Here is a 19,210-nt window from a genome sequence, read left to right as displayed (position 1 = left end):
TGTGTGTGTGTGTGTGTGTGTGTGTGTAGGAGGCCGGGAGTGGGGAGAGAGAAAGAGACAGAGAGACACTGGAGAGATTGGAGAAAGGTCCACATGTTTTGACCGTGGCCTTGCAGGCAAAAGATTGTATTTGTTGTATATTTCAAAACTGAAAATGATCATTTGACAATTATAGCATCAAGTATTTGATGATGAGTGTAATCCAATGGGACAGGCACTCTAAAATGGAGAGGACTGTATCCCTTGGTAACAATGCAACTTGTAAATCTAGTTTCAGGGGGTGGCAAACCCTACTGTTACCCCAGAAGTGGACAAAAATTCTTCTGTCTCTCCTCTGCTGAATTTTAATATTCGATACTCAGGGAATCTGTATAGACTGTCATTGTATCGGCTAGAAAGTCATCCAAGAGTTCTTAAATACGTCAAGTAAATCCAGTTCCTATTTCATTCTTCTCTGTTTATTTCTGGAATACTAGTACATTCTCACCCAAATGCTTGACAGAATAGCCAGTCTGAGCAGGCCCATTGGATCCTGCAGTTGGTGAGCTGAGGGATAGTATGTCGGGAAGGGGTGACCTGTGAGAAAACAAAGTTTGGTTCTTAGACTTTCTTAACTCCAACATCAACATGGTCAATCCACTACACAAATGCCAATTAATTTCTCTTCTCCCATCCCTTGCACATACTACTTCAAATACGCTTAGTCATTAAAACAACTTCCGAATGAACCCCACTGTGACTATCTTCTAAATACTAATCTATGCTACAAGCTTTTGTATGTTAAAAATACAAGATGGATTTTATTTCACAAATTTGTTTTTTCTTTTCATGATATCGACCCTTAGCTTTAAGTAATTGTTATTATTAGAGTATTAAAAATAAAAGGTCAACATGCCGTTGAGATGAAGATTTCGATTAACCCATCATTCCCTTCCCACTGCACACACAAACATGCAAGCCTCAAAAAGCCTTTTTTAAATACACATTCAATATACATGGAGTAAACAAATTATTAAAAAAAATGCTTCTTTTGAAGATTTGGTCAACTTGAAAATTCCAACAATATGCTACATAAAGAGGAAGATATGAAGATCAGTGTGCTTTTATCTTCAAATTTCCCAGGAGGGATTCAAGACTAATCATCATCACTCTTTGGAGAACATAATGAGTAATTTTCCTATTTTATGGAGTAAATTCAAGCAGGTGGAGTACTACCTCTGGGAACACAAATAGTAATGTCCATCTCTGCTCTATGTATTTTTTCCTACTCACTATTTATAAAATGCTCATTTGGGAAATTAAGCTGGCTTTTATGTGTGCTACAAAATTAAACTGGCTATTTTCCAGTTCTCATGGTTCTTCATCAGTTATGAAAGAAAGCATTTCTATAAAGGTGAAAGTCAAAATCACTTGGGACTCCTAAGACAAATTATTGAATAATAAAACACTCTCCAAACAATGCCTGGGGTAACGTTTCTCTGAGAAACATGTCTGTTGTTTTTGCCAAAGTTATTGCTGCATTTTAATAACAGCTACCATTTGTGAAGGACAGTTACTAAAGTGCATTGACGTAATCTCAAATGATATGTGATGTTGATATATTAGTTATAGGAATAGTCGTGGTAAATAAAGTAGAAAATATAGTATTATTTGATGCATTTTTTGGTAAGGATTTTGTTATATTCATTAAGAGTAAACATTTCTTTATCCACTGCTTCTATCATGGTAAATTTAAATCCTTAATTCTTGGGCGCCTGGGTGGCTCAGTTGGTTAAGTGACTGCCTTAGGCTCAGGTCATGATCCTGGAGTCCCGGGATGGAGTCCCGCATCGGGCTCCCTGCTCGGCAGGGGGTCTGCTTCTCCCTCTGACCCTCCCCCCTCTCATGCTCTCTCTCTCATTCTCTCTCTCAAATAAATAAAATCTTTAAAAAAAAATTTAAAAAATCCTTAATTCTTAAAAGAAGTGGAAAGGGCCATTTCCACGTATTATCAAAATATTTTTATGATGTGCATTGCTGCATGGATTTCTTTGAAATTGTAAGTTTGTCATATAATCAATATTTAGGACTTAAAACAAGGAACTAACATAATTGTGAAATACATGCAGTTTTTTAAGGAACAAAAGCAATTAAAAAAAAGTTAACCCAAAGTTTTGGGTGCATAGAACCATTTTCCCAGAGAATTCCATGATAATTTTGAGGTCCTAAGGGGGCAGGATAGACATATAATTGCCTTCTTCTGACAAGCACTTTGCTACTTAAGCAATACTTTATCTTTCTTTTTGATTGCCTAACGATTAAATCATTAAATATAAAGCAGTGACTGATTTCCAGACAGAACGTACAGTTCTTTTTTTGTAAATAAATTTTCCATGTTAAAAATACATACACATGTTATGTGTGGTACACACCTATATATGGTGTGTAAAATACATAATCACAAATGTATTTGTGTAATGGACACTTGTCAGAACATCTGGATTTCATTCAGGTTTTATTCCAAATTAATGGCATGGCTTTAGACAAAACACTTGACCTTTGTAGTTTTCACTTTCTTTGTAAAATGAAATGTTTTAAGACTAGTAGATATAGAACCCCCTTTAAGCTCTGACTACCTATGACTTTATGCCATTAACAAGCATGCATTATAGATATATGTGTAGAAAGAGAAACTTTTTGGATCTTGAGAAAAATTTGATGGTCATAGAAATTGTTTCTCTCCATATTAGAAAAAAAGAAATACCGTTGATAGCTTCCCATTATTACTGGCACATTCTCTTGCAACTGTATTAACTACATGATGATACTTGTTTTAGTCTTTTAAAAAATTGTGGATGTCTTACATATCAACAAATGATTCTTTATCTAATTATATTATTTTAAAAATCTCAGCACAAAATATATAAAAGAAGAGAACATAGATTCCTTTGGAGACATAATATTTCTATCATGTAAATCCTTATATAGGGGCCATATACTCTTACCTTTTGTAAATCAAAACAGAAAGTGGTGATATTGATAGGTATCCCCCCAACATTGCTTTTTAAAAATAAATTTTCATTCTTTAGCTGAGTTTTCACGGTTAGTATTTTAAATCTACTTATAAGTATAAATATAGCTTTACTATATTTAAGTGGAAATGAAAGAGAAATAGTTTGTTTTTGATATGTTGGTTTGTTTTGAATAGTCTTTAAAAAGAATGTTTAGAGAACTGTTCAAAGCATAAGCCCAGAATAAAACGTTGATGTGGTTAAATGATATGCTCTTTGAAAAGGTATCTGTTATCATATTCTTACTCTTGCTCACAGGTAATTCAGCTTTCAAAAGTATATTATTCAGCAGGTAGAAAAACTTATAAGACATTTTTTTTGCTGGACATAATATGCATTTTTAAAAGCAGCAGGATTCATTTTTCAAGTTTATACTTAAGAGGGAAAGCAGAATTAACACATAAAGAAAATTTTAAAAATGAGATGAATCATCAAGAGAAGTATATAGTAAGCATATATATGTATAATATATACGTAGAATTTACATATATAAAAAATATATATACATGTATTATGTGCATGTATAAAAGAGCAGTAATCCACCATAACTAAAATGCCCAAGACAATTTTAAATGTTCCATATGAACAAATGGGCTTGATTTGTGATGTTCATAATTTATGTTATCCTACCTTATTCTTTGTTCTTCAATCCTTAAACAGAACTTTTTTCAATATTTTGTGATATACCAGATAGAATTCTAGGCTGTGAGTTTAAAGAGGTGAAAAAAGTAGTCACTGCCTTCCAGAGATCACAGAGTGATTCTGTGCAAATAAATAATTAACCACATCTAGTGTACTAAATTCTATGTTGGAAAAAAAACTTAAAGAGTGCTGCAGGAATATGAATAAGGCACATTCAGCCTATGGGGGCATTTGGGAGATGGAGAGAAATAAAAGAGGACTTCGTAGTTGAGAAGCTAAGGGAATTGAGGTTTGAGGAATCGGTGAGAGTTAAATCCTGAGATGGCTGGGATGGGTAAGCAAGAAGTGGGGAAATAGCATGAAGGTGAGTGAGGATGTAACAGTCAGAGAAGCACAAATAGTTTGGTCTGCCTGAGTGTGTGGGAGGTGGTAGAGGATGATACTGAAAATATTGGTTAAAAGGACATTGCACTTGAAGGGTCTGGAGAGCAACTAGAATATTTAAGCTGGGGAGGGATATAACTGGACCATTGTGAAAGCCACTGAGATAGAAAGACCATTTAGCAGAGAAATAAGTAGAGCTTGATGGTGTGAAAGAACCCATTTGAGAGATGTTTAGGAGGTAAAATCAATGGGAATGGGTGAGCAACTGAATCTGAGAGTGTGAGAGACAAACATGGGACAGTTCTTAGATTCTGGTTTGAGGGATAGAGATGATGACAAGGCTGAGATTGCCGTCCACCAGCGGGAAGCACATTTGCCAAGGAAGCCTGAGAGAGATCTGTCCTTTAGATGGATGTGTAGGGTTGTGAGCATCCAGGCATGCAATTGGTAACAGAGGGTATGATTATGACTATGCATTAAGGTTAAAAAAAAAAAAAAGGAGAAGATTAAGAATGAGATCTCTGGTAAATTTGGGGATTTCACGTCAATCAAGGAAAAGATAGGACCCCAAAAGGCAATAACACACAGCTCTTTGGGGGTGGTCTTGGACAGGGTTGCATGACAGGGGAAGGTTCTCCAGGCAAGAGATCTTCCAAAGACAACAGCATGGGGCTACCATCCAGAAGGGAGATAGGACAGGGGGCTCTTGGGGAGAAGGGGAAATAGAGAGTGAGCTCACTTGCCTGGGTGATAGCACTCAGTAGCACGTGGGAGACTTGGTTCAGAGACCTCCGAAGCGCGGCAAGAATTTGGTGTCTTTTGTGGCTACAGGATTCGTTTTATCTGTGGTTAACAGATGATGAGTGCAGTTTCTCAGGGTACGAAGAGTGGATGGGCTCTAACTGGTTAAAAGTATATTTGTTTAGATTACACTTAAAGCAATTAGATGTGTGAGAATTTGAGTTTGGTGCTGTCTGGCTTTGGGCTACTAGTCCTAGCCTGCTGTGCAAAGGAGAAAACAATAGGGGGGTCATTTTAGGCCAATATACAGGTGCTACCTTGGGCCCGTTTTTATAGCAGGATCCTAGGGAGGGAAACACCCAAGAAGTAGAGGGAGACAGCAGATCCTGGGAGAGAAAACTGAGGAATATCCAGTAAGGAACGAGAAAAGCCTGAGTGTGGAGTTCATGAAGTCAGAGGAAAAGAAAATTGCGAGAGCACAGGATGCTCAAGAGAGCCAAACGCGACATAAAGAATAAATATAATGTTTGAATTGTTTCCGCTGGCTTTGATCATTTGTGTTATGGGCAGAGGTGGTTGCAGGTGGGCCATATTTGAGGAGCAAATAAGGAGACAGTAAATGTTCGTTTTTGGAGAAGTTACCAGGAAAGAGAAGAAGCTATGACATGGGTGAGGGAGTTACAATGCAAGAGTGAGCAATTTTATTTTTGTTTTCATTTTAGTGTTGCGCCAAGAAAACTGAATTGTTGAATAAACGGATGTTATGGTTATATTATTGTGTAACAAACTTCCCAAATTTAGTGGGATAAAACAACTCGGTCGTGGATTTTATACTCATGGATTGAGTGGGAGAGCACAGTGGTGGTGGCTTGTCTCTGTCACATGGTGTTTGGGGTGTCAGCGGGGAAAACTCTGGGCTAGGCTGACTCAAAGCCTGGGGGCTGAAACAGCTGGGGCAGAGGAGTCACTGCTGAAATGAGGGATGTATAAGTGAGGGAGTAAATGCCCTATGGTTTTTACTTAATTCAGAAGGAAGGAGGAGTCTACTGAAACTGAAGGTATGAGGTAGGAGACTGGGGGAGAAAGGTGACAATTTGAAGTACTTTCTAATAGAAAGGAGAGAAATTGGAAGTCACTCAAACCCAAGAATTTCCTGGGTAATATTTAAGGCTCGGTTAAGGTTTTTGGGTTTTTTAAAGAGATATTATTTATTGTCAGAGAGAGAGAGAGAGAGAGAGAGAGAGAGAGAGAACACACAAACAGGGGAGTGGCGGGCAGAGGGAGAGGGAGAAGCAGGCTCCCGCTGAGCAGGGAGCCTGATGGAGGTGTTCAATCCCAGGACCCTGGGATCATGACCTGAGCTGAAGGCAGACGCTTAATGGATTGAACCTTCCAGGCGCCCCTCAGCTGAAGTTTTGAATAATCTGCCCAGTTCAGTTATTTTTACCTTTATGCTATGCTAGTAGAGAGTGGTAGCCAAGCAATTTCCTGGGTTCAGCAGAGTCCGATTATACCCCATCCCATCCTTGGCTATTTATCCTCTTTCTAGATTTATATGTATCTGGAGAAAGAAAAGCAATAGCTAGACTTTCGACAAGGAGTGAAGAAGGGATACTTACCTAAGCAAAGTGATACCTGGGAACGCTTTATACCACTTTTGACCAGTTTGTGATGTTGTTTAGGTGGACATAAAGAGTCTTTTTTTTTTTTTCTTTTGGGAAAAATTGCCCTATCTCAGGGATCTGAAATAGCTTTACATCATGGAGCAAAGTCTGATGTTGGCTGCCTGCAGTGTTGTGTTGTTTTGTGTTGTGAAAGGGTCTAATATGAAGGCTGAGATTTGGGGATGGGGGTGGTGTGACGTGGAAGTGGGACAAAATGAACTGTCAGAGGTATTTGTCATAGATGATGGCAGGTTCAGAGTCAGCATTCACATTTGCCCTTCTCACCAGCTATTCCTACTCAAGGAGATATGAAGGGAATAGTAACAATTATAATCAAAAGCAATAATAATAACAATGGCAAAGCTCTGTTCATTATACCATGTAATAAACGCACGATGTGACACTTGTGTAAAATAACATTGCACTTTTTTTGAATGTCTAAAGCATGTCAGACAAGGTAAGATCTGCAGGAGAATGTTTGGATATTTACTAAATAATTTTAAGGCCCTAGTCCTCTAGAGTCTTATTCTGATAGTTTTAAAACAAATGCTCTGAATTTGTAGTTTATGTAACAAAATGAAAACTTTCTTGAAGTGCATTCCCGGTTCAAATCAAGAAAAGAACAAATCCATAAATATAACAGCTTCTCTACACAAAGAAGGTAATTGAATTGTTTGCCTACATACTTGTATACTAACATTTTAACTAAATTAATTGTTACTTCTTTCTGCGAGTTAATTCTCAAAAAGGCAATTGAATTAAGTGTATTGACCATTTGATTGTACTAATCAATTTAGTCAAAACTCTTTGCCTCCTATATTTCATTCGTTCTAAGATGAGGATTTTAAGGGGCACCTGAGTGGCTCAGTTGTTAAGCGTCTGCCTTCGGCTCAGGTCATGATCCCAGGGTCCTTGGATCTAGCCTGGCATCGAGCCCGGCATCGGGCTCCCTGCTCTGTGGGAAGACTGCTTCTCCCTCTTCCACTCTCCCCTGCTTGTGTTCCCTCTCTCGCTGTCTCTCTCTCTGTCAAATGAATAAAAATTTTTAAAAAAGTAGATTCTTTAAAAAAAAAGTTGAGGATTTTAAAAAATATTTTAGTACTCTAACTTTGAGATTCATTTGCAATTGATTGTGTGTCATTGCTTTACTGGAAGCATTTTCTTTCTTCCTCAGTGATCCATAAAATAATGTTGCAATCTATATTCTGTGACATCATCTATTCAAAGAAAAGCAATAGGTAAGTTACAGAAAGAAGGAAAAACTGGCACCTAATTAATGCATAGAACATGAACTGACTCACCAACGTGGTTCATATTAAGTTTTACCCCAATGGAATTTTCTCCTACAATGTCATCCACTTTCTGGTTTTCACATGTAGTGTTAATGCCTGTCAAGATTTTTCTGAGTCATAATTTATAACAACTTTCCTGTATCAAGGCCTAATAGCATTTTAGAATCTTTAACCTTTGCACAGAAATTCATCAGGAGACCAATAAAGTAGTTACAATGGATAAATTCCCTCAGCAAGTATAGTGATACACTTTCATCTATGCAGTCATTGAATCATGCAATTTAAAGGGCCAGACCATTTTTTTAGATGATAAAACTAAGGTCTACAGAGATTTAATGAGTAGAGCCTATTCTTTTGTTTAAAGACAGAACAAAAGACTTGCCCAAGAGAACATGAGAACAGGTCATTAATTTAATTTTTCTAGTCATGGTTTATAGGTCAGACGGCAATGAAATTTCAGAAGGAAATACATGAGATGGAAAAAGTTCTCTCTCCCTGGCAAAGATGAGGTTTTATCTAGTTTGAATCCCAAATAAGAAAGTATGCAACTGGCTATTCATTTAAGAGTAGAAAAAGAAGTTATCTTTATTTCACACATATATTCTCTTTAATACATTTTTTGAGGAATTCAGAGTTAACACATGTCTTCTGAGGAACTCAGATTACTTTATGTCATTCCTTCCATAAGATTACATTATAAGAGGATCTTATGTTGCATTTGGTTATTATACTATGCTGAAATTTTTTATTTTACACTTTTTAAAATTTTATTTATATTTTACACTTCGGAAGAGTACTTAATAAATGATATTCCTTGAGAATTACACAATTTGTTGCTCTTGTTGAGCATTTCAAAACTTCTTTTTGTATCACAAAATTTGACATAAAGAAAAGTCTTTGAGACCAATGATCTTTCAAAGATTGGTATTTGATATTAGTATTTCAAGAATGCAGCTTTATAAATTTGCCTTATGGGGGACACTTTATAACAATTCAGTTAATAAAATGATAAAATACACGGGCCACAGTAGTTTAAGCATTATTATAGATATGACTTTATTAGCATTCTTGGGAAATACAGAAAAGAAAGTGTCTAACGAATCCAGATTATATTTTCAACTCCAAAGTATTTGCTGACATAGCAAAAATGCTTACATAAAAATGTATTCTTCAAAGAAAATTAGATGATTTCATCTGAAATTCTTGCATCAGACTGAAAATAGCCAATCTGATATCAGAACCTTGGGGTAAACTTGCTTCTCAGAACGTGACTTGAGGAAATGGAGTAGACAGAAGACAACAAGAAACCTAAAGAGTAATTGCTCTTTAAAAAACTGAAATTCCTAAGCTAGGCTTTATATTTTCATCCTTGGTTTAAAAAGAAAGAAAAGAATTAAAAAAGAAAGTATATGTGCCATTTTACTCTGTTTTACCAGTAGTAGGATTTTGTAAAATGTATGCTCACATCTATTATTATAGTTCATTTATTACATGACCACGATATTTTAATTCTTGATCACAATCCCTTTCCAACTGTATAAAAATATGTCTAATGACAAATATTTTAGAAATCTTTCCTGGAAAAAAAAACAAAGATGTTTACATCACTATATAAATAAACCAGCTATGACTTATACTGAACTTTAAGTAGTGTTTATTTTGCCTAAGAGCCAGAAAAAGGAAACATTTTTTTAAGTGTGAAGTTCAGGTCATTCATTTTTCTTGGAATTTTGTTTTGTTTTTAGTTTGAAGACAGAATGCAATCATAGTTGTTATGTAATAAAAGTTTTATGCACATCTTAGGCGGTGTCCTGTATATTAGGAACACTTTTTATTTTCTTTATTTTATTTTCTTTTAGTTGTATTCATCCTCACCAGTAAATAATTTTTGTGTGCGTGTGTTTGTGAAATACACAACTTTGGTTTTTCAAAGTGGAACATAACTATGTAAAACATCTAAGATCAGTGTACCAGTAATTATCCAGAATCCAGGCACCATGATGGTTTTGCCACAGTCAATGTACTCTTGGGTACATTCCATTCTTTTCTTCATAACGTTCAGTACAGCAGTAGACTAAGCACCGAGGAAATGGCATTGACTCTTTTCGACCGCCAGGGAAATGTTCCGTTCGTCGTGCTTACCTAAAGAAAGCCGCTAGGCACCGGGAACAAACCTGACTGCATTTTCTCAGTGGAAAGAAAGAAGGACTACAGGGCCAGCCTATCTCATCCGAGATTTGCTACTTTTTATTTTTTAAGGTCTTCTCTTTATTCGCTTTTAAAATGGGGAAAAACCTTTTCGGCACTGGTGTGCGAAATATACAAACGTCACAAAAGAAAGCGAGAAACCTATTAGTGGCATTGCTGCGGTGAATTTCACATTTCCTTTTCTCCTAAGTAACAATCTCTTTCTTCTTGAGTTCGGCTGACGCTCCAGCTTTTCAGCCGGTTATAACTTCGGCCACAAGATGGCACTGACCTGCAAACAAAGGAAAACACAGTGACTTTGACTTTGTAAAAGCCTCGTAAAATTGTCTCGCCTTCCCGGGAGTCAAGGAGTGTGGGGATGAGTGCTTACTTTGCTCTGCACCATACGTATGTATGTCTAACAATGTGTGGATATGTTTTATTGCTTTTCTTTCCAGAATTCCTAGGCAACGCACCCCGAAGTGTATATCCAAGCTGAGGTGTCTGCCGGGGGAGAATCAGGCGCTACTCGCAGGGCGCCGTCACGTGATTCGGGGATGAGGTGGAGTTCGGCTTTAAGGGGGCGTCTCTTCCTATCTTCATCAATCTTTAGGATTTGAGCAGGAGAGATACCAACGGATCTTTCTTCCCTTCTGCTCCCTTCCATTACCATTCTTCCCGCTTTAATAAACGGGCGAAAAAGACGAATCCAACAGAGGGGTAAGTTTCAAGTTTACACCTTTTAAGGGACTTTTTCAGAAATCTCTCATTGATGGCGTGAAGGATGAGAGAGGAAGAAAAAACGTGCGAGTGCCCGAAACTGACTCTGGGAAACTGAGGTGGGGCACAATCAGCCTCTCAGTTGGGCTCCCGGTGCAGGCAGGTCGCAAGGTGCCGCAGACGATCGGACAACTCCGGTACTCCTGCCTATAGGTGTGGGCCGACGTCAGTAACCGGGAGTTGGCGGCATCCGCACACCCTGCTCCCGCCGGGTTTCTGCACCGGGATATGAGTTCTCTCTCCCCTTTCGGGTTCTCATAAGGCCGTCTTCCCCCTGACCTCGCTTATCTTTTGCGTTTTTCTGGAGCTGGCTGCCCGGGCGGCCGCACTGTAGTTTGCGCAGAGGAACCCGTCTCTGGGATGGTCTGGGGAATGGTGGTTTGGCGGGTGATCCACCTTGGTCCCCCTCGCGCCGCACGTGTCCCGCGGGGAGCCGGCGGAGGCGCGAGCTTGCCCGGGGGACCGCGAACCCGAGTGCAGGCACGGTCCCCCGGACACTTGTGGGTTCCCCGCGTCTGGGCTGGAATGGAGCCCCTCTCCCTCGGTGCTGACACTTCCAGTCTGTCACTGGGGCTGGTAGACACCCTAAGCCCTATCCTTTTATTTCCGAGTTTCAATCATCGAAATCTTTAGCTCCTTTTAGAACAGCGATGATGGAACCTGGCAGGTTTAGGAGATTGGGCATGGACTGGAGGTACAGGTAGCTTAAGAGTGTTCCATTGGTCTCCAGGTAGACTGGAGAGAGGCGAATGTTTTAAGAACTGATGTTAGTCCACAGAGAACTGAGTTTGGGTTCTGCTTCTTTTTTATTTTGGGTTGGTTTGGGTTTGGATGTTTTGTTTGCCAGTCTCATCGTCACGGGTAGAGATGTGCCTTGATAGATGGGTGGCAAACGGGTGTGTGTGGGGGGGGGGGGGATGGGAAGATTAGGGATGAGGAAAATTGGGGGCAATTCACCCAGTTACACAATATGAAAAAGGTGGGCACGTAAGCGAGCCAATAGGAATTTTGGTTTAACCATGCCATTTCATTCTTTGGTAACTGCTGGAGCACAGAAAAGCCTAGGGGAAGGCAAAGAGGGAGTGTGTTTTGACATTTCTTTTTACTTTTTCTTTCTTGTATTTTCAGATAGTAACAGCACTAAGAACGGCAAGCAGTGGAAGGCCATTGGAAAGGTCATTGGAAAGGAGAAGGAAATTTCCCTTTGGAAGGGGGCCAAGTTTCCAACTGGTGATGTATGTAGTATCTCTATTTTGTTTCTTAATTGCTCATGACAGCTATATTGAGATTTAACAACCTTTAATTTTTGCAATGTCTGTTGTTGCATATCTTATTTTAACTATTGGGATAGTAAATATCAAATTATTTTCTTTTGCAAAGATAATGTATGTAAATTCTTTCTTAGTATTATTTTCTGACTACTATTCTTTCTTGAAGTTATACTAAGGTAGGCTGAAAATACACATTTTATCCAACGCAGAACTGTTTTACCAAACTGGAATGACTACCGAACATGCACTTAAAAAAGGAGGCTTTGCAAACACTTAAAAAAATAGTTTACATTTTCTGTATAGCTAAGTTAATACCTACTTAGTGGAAAGACCACTATTCCTTACCAGAGTATGTCCATCAAATATAATTTCAAAGGTATCAGAGTTGAATTTCAGTATTCACCTAAAACCCTCTGCAAGAAACTGCCTTTGTAGTCCACACACTGTATCATGGATTGAATTTTGTCAAAATAAGTCAATGGATTTAAAATTTCTATTTTTCTTCCTTTCCACTATAGACACCTTAGTCTATGCCTCTGTTATCTCTAATCTGGATTATTGTATTAGCCTCTTAATGAATCTCCCTACTTCTTCTCTTTCCTATCTTAAGACTGTTGAAAACAGCCACTCAAGTAATAATTTAAAACAAGCCATCTAACTTCATGTCTTTACCAAAGACTCTCCAGTGATTCCTCACCTTCCTCAGAGAAAAAGTCAAACTGTCCCATGGAATAAGGTCTTACATAATCTGTTCCTCTTCTGCTTACCCTTTCTAAGTAATTTTCTACCAGTCTGTCTCTTATTTATTGCACTTCTCATTGCTGTTTGGTACACCAGGTACACTCCAGCCTGAAGGGTTTTACGTTCATTCTTTCCACATGGGATGCAGTCCCTGACATATCTACATGGCTTTTCTCACTCACCACTTTCAGGTCTTAGATCCTATGCCATGTTTTCAGGCAAGGAGAGGCCTTCCTCACCACCCAGTAATAAAGTGCAACTCCCAACCACCCGAGCTCCCCTTCTTTGCTTTATTTTTCTGTATAATACCTATCATCTGGCATACTATCGTTTTTACCAATTTATTTTTTCTTGGTTTTCTTTGTTCACAAGACTGGAAACTCAAAGAGAAGGTCACCATTGTCTCCCCTAAAACCATGCCTGACACAAACTGAGTGTTCAATAAATATTTATTGGATGAATGAATTTTCTTTCAGAAACAATTCATTTTTTAAACACAAAAATGGAACATTTCCCCCTAATGTTCCTGACCTAATAAAATGAGTTTTGTAATTGGCATCCATCTTGCATGTAAAAGGACTGGAGAAAAGAAGTCCTTTTGTAAAAGTCCTTATGTAAAAGGACTATGACAGAATTCAGTTATTGGCGTTAGAACCTACTATTCCAACCGTGCGCCTACTATGTCAGTCAACACATTTTTGTTCTAAATCTAGTATTTGCAAGGTGCTATGAGGTATATACACTACCTACCTTAAAAAGATTATATCATAATTGGAAGGAGCCAGTTAAGGATTCAAGTGCACTGAATGGTGTTTTGAAAGACGGGTAGCATTTGAATTGGTGATGTGACAGAACACCCAACAAGAGCAATGGCAGAGACAGATGAATGCAGAAAGTAAAACAGGCTGGGGGGCACTTGGTGGGCTGGGGAGAGACTGGCCCACCTGGAACAGAACATTCACAATGAGGCTATTGGAGCAAAGAGTGAAAGGCGAAGGGAAGCAAAATGTAGAGGTATTCAAGCGTCAGGCTGAAGAATGTACTCATAGTGTCTTATCCCAGGATACTTGCTCATCTGGTGGTGCCTAGTGAGAAGTCATAGGGTAAAGAGGATGCACTTCCCTACCAAGCTAGTTAGACTTTACATAGTGAAGAAATGGGCGCCTGGGTGGCTCAGTTGGTTGAGCGATTGCCTTCGGCTCAGGTCATGATCCTGGAGTCCTGGGATCGAGTCCCGCATCGGGCTCCCTGCTCAGCAGTGAGTCTGCTTCTCCCTCTGACCCTCCCCCCTCTCATGTGCTCTCTCTCTCTCTCTCTCTCATTCTCTCTCTCAAATAAATAAATACAATCTTTAAAAAAAATAAATAGTGAAGAGAAACTCACAATTAACTAGTAAGTCATGTTGAATGCCTTGACAGCCACATGCATATGAAGTATGATGCACACATTTTCTTGAATTCTTCAGTGAGGAATTTGCAAAGAAATATTAGATTATTACTTCTTCAAGGTTTGTTCTCAGACACTAAGAGACAGAGATTATTCTCTCTGCCTTTGGCATTCTTTTTTTTTTTAAGATTTTATTTATTTGTCAGAGAGAGAGAGAGCACAAGCGGCGGGGGGGGGGCGTTGCGTGACAGGCAGAGGGAGAAGCAGGCTGCCCGCTGAACAAGGAGCCTGATGCGGGACTCAATCCCAGGACCCTGGGATCATGACCTGAGCCGAAGGCAGATGCTTAATCGACTGAGCCACCTAGGCGCCCCCTGCCATTGGCATTCTTGAGAGATAAAGGGTGATGGCTGCATGAGTCCACGAGCCATTGTGTATTGATTGTTGCACAGAGGAAAGGAGAGCCATACTTCTAAAAACGTTCACACTTGAAATCATTCCTAGTCTTAATTCTTCCATTCTCACTGAATGTTAGAAACCTTTATTTTTATTCTTCAGTTTTATCAAGCCAAGGTGTGGTTTTATAATAAAAAAAAAAAAAACCCTCATATTCTAGAAAGCAAAAACACTCAAGGAAAGGTTCATTAGAGGTGCCACTCAAAAGGCAAATGTTCATTAAATTTCTTATCTCCTTTGAAATAGAAGTCAATCTGCATGATTTTCTTTATTCTCCCATAAAAAAGAAATAAATGCAATTCCCTTCCTTAACACAGGCACAATGGCCTGTTAATTAACATAAGAAACCCTGAATCTCATATATTTATTTAGCAATCTAGAGGAAATCAGATTTTTTTCAAAGGAGCTTTTAATCTCTAAAAATACCACTGTCTAATTTCTCTTTTTGGTAAGAAAAGAGTCTTTATATCACAAAATGCTGTGAAAGATCAAAATTACCTCAAAAATGTAGGTCCCTGCATTTTATCAGTATACAGTCTAGTGGGGAGGAAGGACATTTACATATATAAAAACCTTAGAAATCCTTTGAAAGCTTGTGACATATTAATAAAATCCTTAAAGTTAGAAGGAACTTCAGTTATAGCCACTTAAGTCTCCTACACAATGCAAGAGCTCCCCAAAACGCTTTCATGTAATAGCTGCAAACTTTTGTGTATGGAGCACTCCATAGTTTTGCAAGCAGTTGATTTCATTTGATTAAACTTTTGTTCCTCATAACGATGTGAAATTTGTTTTGTTTTGTTTGTAATATACACTGTACTATACTTCCCCTGGTCCTATTTCTAACTTGTATAGTTAGATATAATATTTTAAGCCCGGTTCCCTATGGCACATGCTACCCATTCAAATATGAGAAGACATCTATACCATTCCTAGTCTTTTCTGGATTCAACGTCTTCTGTGCCTTCCACCGTCCTTCGTATGACAAAGGTTGTTGATGTTTCACTGTATTGATCATCCTCTTTTGAATATCCTTGTGCTAAATAATGTCTGCCTTAAAGAGCAGGTCAGTATATGGTGGAGCTATTAGTACAACTTAATGAATTAGTTCATTTCCTTAGTAGGAGGAAGAATTAGGGAAATTGTTGTTGTTTTTCTTTGTTTCATATCTTATGTGTTAATCTGTGCATTAAATTTTTTGTTAGACATTCATATTTTTACAGTGTTTAGGAATCTGTTGACAGTGGTTTATATAAGACATATATAAGACTTTGGGCATGAGATTTAGGCACACCTTACTAATTTACAGACAAAATTGCAAGTCCAGTTAAAAATATTAGAAGAGTTTTTTTTTTCAAAATGTTTGCACTGTTTCTACTACTTTAAAAAGATGTTTATACAGATTACATTTTGTTTATTTATTTCAAGGTCTTCACTTAAAACAGTACTATGAGTCAGAATTCATTTTGACAGCCCTCAATAAAATTAGTAATGCCATTGGTCATTTTCTCTTTACAGATTGTTCAGTTCCAGAGAATGAAGAATTCAGAGTAATTTTGATAAATGGATTGCAATATGGAGAGTTAAGAATAAGCTGAACATTTGATCTGCTTTGAAGAAACATATTTTCCATTTGTCTAGAGTAATCTATAATCACCAAACCAATCAAAATGAATTCAACATTATTTTCCCAGGTTGAAAACCATTCAATCTTCTGTAATTTTTCAGAGAATTCCCAGTTTTTGGCTTTTGAAAGCGATGATTGTCATCTGCCCTTGGCCATGATATTTACATTAGCTCTTGCTTATGGAGCTGTAATAATTCTCGGGGTCTCTGGAAACCTGGCCTTGATTATAATCATCTTGAAACAAAAGGAGATGAGAAATGTTACCAATATCCTGATTGTGAACCTTTCCTTCTCAGACTTGCTTGTTGCCATCATGTGTCTCCCCTTCACATTTGTCTACACATTAATGGACCACTGGGTTTTTGGCGAGGCGATGTGCAAACTGAATCCTTTTGTGCAATGCGTTTCAATCACCGTGTCCATTTTCTCTCTGGTTCTCATTGCTGTGGAGCGCCATCAGCTGATAATCAACCCACGAGGGTGGCGACCAAGTAACAGACACGCTTACATAGGTATTGCGGTCATCTGGGTCCTTGCTGTGGTTTCTTCCCTACCTTTCCTCATCTATCAAGTATTGACCGATGAGCCGTTCCAGAATGTAACACTTGACGCGTTCAAGGACAAATATGTGTGCTTTGATAAATTTCCATCAGACTCCCACAGGCTGTCTTATACAACTCTCCTCTTGATGCTGCAGTATTTTGGCCCACTCTGTTTTATATTTATTTGCTACTTCAAGGTAAGAAAACATTTCCCCCTACCATTTCCATTTTAACCTTCTTTCCACAGTTTCCACATTAAATTAGTGGTTCTAGTTGAACTTTTTTTTTTCTCTCTCTCTGTAGATATACATACGCTTAAAAAGGAGAAACAACATGATGGACAAGATGAGAGATAATAAGTACAGGTCCAGTGAAACCAAAAGAATCAACATCATGCTTTTGTCCATTGTGGTGGCGTTCGCGGTCTGCTGGCTGCCCCTTACCATCTTTAACACTGTGTTTGATTGGAATCATCAGATCATTGCAACGTGTAACCATAATCTATTATTCCTGCTGTGCCACCTTACAGCAATGATATCCACTTGTGTCAACCCCATATTTTACGGATTTCTGAACAAAAATTTCCAGAGAGACTTGCAGTTCTTCTTTAGCTTTTGTGATTTCCGGTCTCGGGATGATGACTATGAGACAATAGCCATGTCCACCATGCACACAGATGTTTCCAAGACGTCTTTGAAACAAGCAAGCCCAGTCGCATTTAAGAAAATCAACAATGATGATAATGAAAAAATCTGAAACTCCTGTAGCATATGGTTCCAGATGATATCTGTCTAAAAACAAGCACAACCGGCAACATCCTTTTGTTACCTGTTCCCCCAAGGGAATGAGGTTGTACTCATTTAAGAAAGACCAAGATTTGCTTGTCTTGCTTTTTACTGCTTTTATTGTAGCTGTCTAATTACACTGGGACAAAATGTATGGGCTTTGGAATCTTCCGGGCAATAGTTTTGACCAGATATCCTTGAAGTGCTTTTTGTAAACTTCTGCATATAATATGAAGACTTTTATATTCAATTTGTTGGAATTAAGTTTCTTTAGAGTATTACTACTGACTGACTTTAGAAGCACTACATCTGAAACTCATTAGGTCAGGCGTCCTGGGTTGATTAGATGGTCATTATGTTGGGCAATCCTGATGTAATGATAGACATATTTTAGTCTGTTACAGAGGGGACAGCGTGCAAAAGCAGCATTCAAGATGTGGAGCTAAGCCTATGTCTTGCAGACCTACAGTCTGAAGTCACTGAGGAGTGGTTTGCATTTTTCTTTTAAGATTTAAGACAGGATTTAATTTGCTCCTGATTATCACTTGAGATGAAAATGCATAAAACATATTTCTCAGCTGTGAATATCATGAGGAATTGGGCCACCCACAAGAATTAAGTGGGAAAGCAGTTCTCTAACTTCAAAACTATTTTGGTACCTGACAACAAAGGATTTCAGAGCAATTAATTTAAAAAGCAAATCAGTATTGCAGCAAATAGTTGAATTATATTCATCTGAATTGTTGGTCCAGCGGTTTTCCATTCTTCACAGACTGTTCAGTGTTTGTCAAGCTTTCTAGCATAAATCTATATGTGACTCAAAAGGCATTTCCAGCTTATAATATATAAAAACACAAAGTGTATTTTCCATACATCAGTGCCTACATAGTAACTCATTTTTAACTTTTTCAATGTCCATTCTTCAAAGAAGGACACCAAAGTATACTGTTAAAAGAATGTGCACCCTGGCTAGCAGGGCTAAATACCTGAAAACTGAGAACAATTGATATAGCCCATATTAACTTGCATCAACTGTGTGCCTTGTGGAGTCTTATAATGTACTTTATAGAGTACTAAGTGGTTGTGTCATGTTAATATACTTAATTTTATGTATTCTGTAATTGTGATTGAGCCTCAGAATCATTTGGAGCAAAGATATTTTAAAGAACAAGATATAACTTTGGTGTATTGTGAAAGTATTAAATGTGTTTGATTTTAGAAGGACATTTTCTTTATTAAAATTGGTTTTGCTTTTTCTGAGTAGTCTCTTTTATGTCTCTCTTCAGTTTGTTTCTTTTTTCTTTTGACTCATGGTTTCCCTCCCATGATGTTCCCACAACATCCTATTTCTGCTTATTAATGAAACATTTTCTTTTTTTTTTTTAAAGATTTTATTCATTTATTTGAGAGAGAGAATGAGAGATAGCACGAGAGGGAAGAGGGTCAGAGGGAGAAGCAGACTCCCTGCTGAGCAGGGAGCCCGATGTGGGACTCGATTCAGGGACTCCAGGATCATGACCTGAGCCGAAGGCAGTCGCCTAACCAACTGAGCCACCCAGGCGCCCAGTGAAACATTTTCTACCCTGTGGTCTTCCTCATCTGCTTCTTGAAGCTTCTTGGAGGCAGGGGCTATTTTATACAACTCTGTCCCCAGTGCATTTA

General features: G+C 38.3%; 1 protein-coding gene across 3 annotated transcripts in view; it reads left to right on the top strand.

Moving 5' to 3' along the window:
* NPY1R (neuropeptide Y receptor Y1) overlaps positions 1-18,793 on the top strand; it is a 20,513-nt gene extending 1,720 nt beyond the window's left edge. The window contains exons 1-5 of one of the 3 annotated variants that reach the window (XM_073892448.1): positions 7,675-7,719; positions 10,419-10,680; positions 11,869-11,975; positions 16,113-16,960; positions 17,067-18,793. In XM_073892448.1, coding sequence (XP_073748549.1) covers positions 16,265-16,960; positions 17,067-17,519 — 1,149 coding nt within the window. In that variant the 5' untranslated portion in view covers positions 7,675-7,719; positions 10,419-10,680; positions 11,869-11,975; positions 16,113-16,264 and the 3' untranslated portion in view covers positions 17,520-18,793. Of the gene's footprint in view, positions 1-7,674; positions 7,720-9,901; positions 10,369-10,418; positions 10,681-11,868; positions 11,976-16,112; positions 16,961-17,066 lie in introns of those variants that run through there. The other 2 variants (XM_073892449.1, XM_025874088.2) reach the window with 2 other exon arrangements.
* Positions 18,794-19,210: the final 417 nt, after the last annotated feature.

This window comes from Callorhinus ursinus, unplaced genomic scaffold (assembly GCF_003265705.2).
Source record: "Callorhinus ursinus isolate GAN/ISIS: 27379988/994484 unplaced genomic scaffold, GSC_fseal_2.0 scaffold4, whole genome shotgun sequence".
Classification (NCBI taxonomy): domain Eukaryota; kingdom Metazoa; phylum Chordata; class Mammalia; order Carnivora; family Otariidae; genus Callorhinus; species Callorhinus ursinus.
This window is presented reverse-complemented; position numbering and strand designations above follow the sequence as displayed.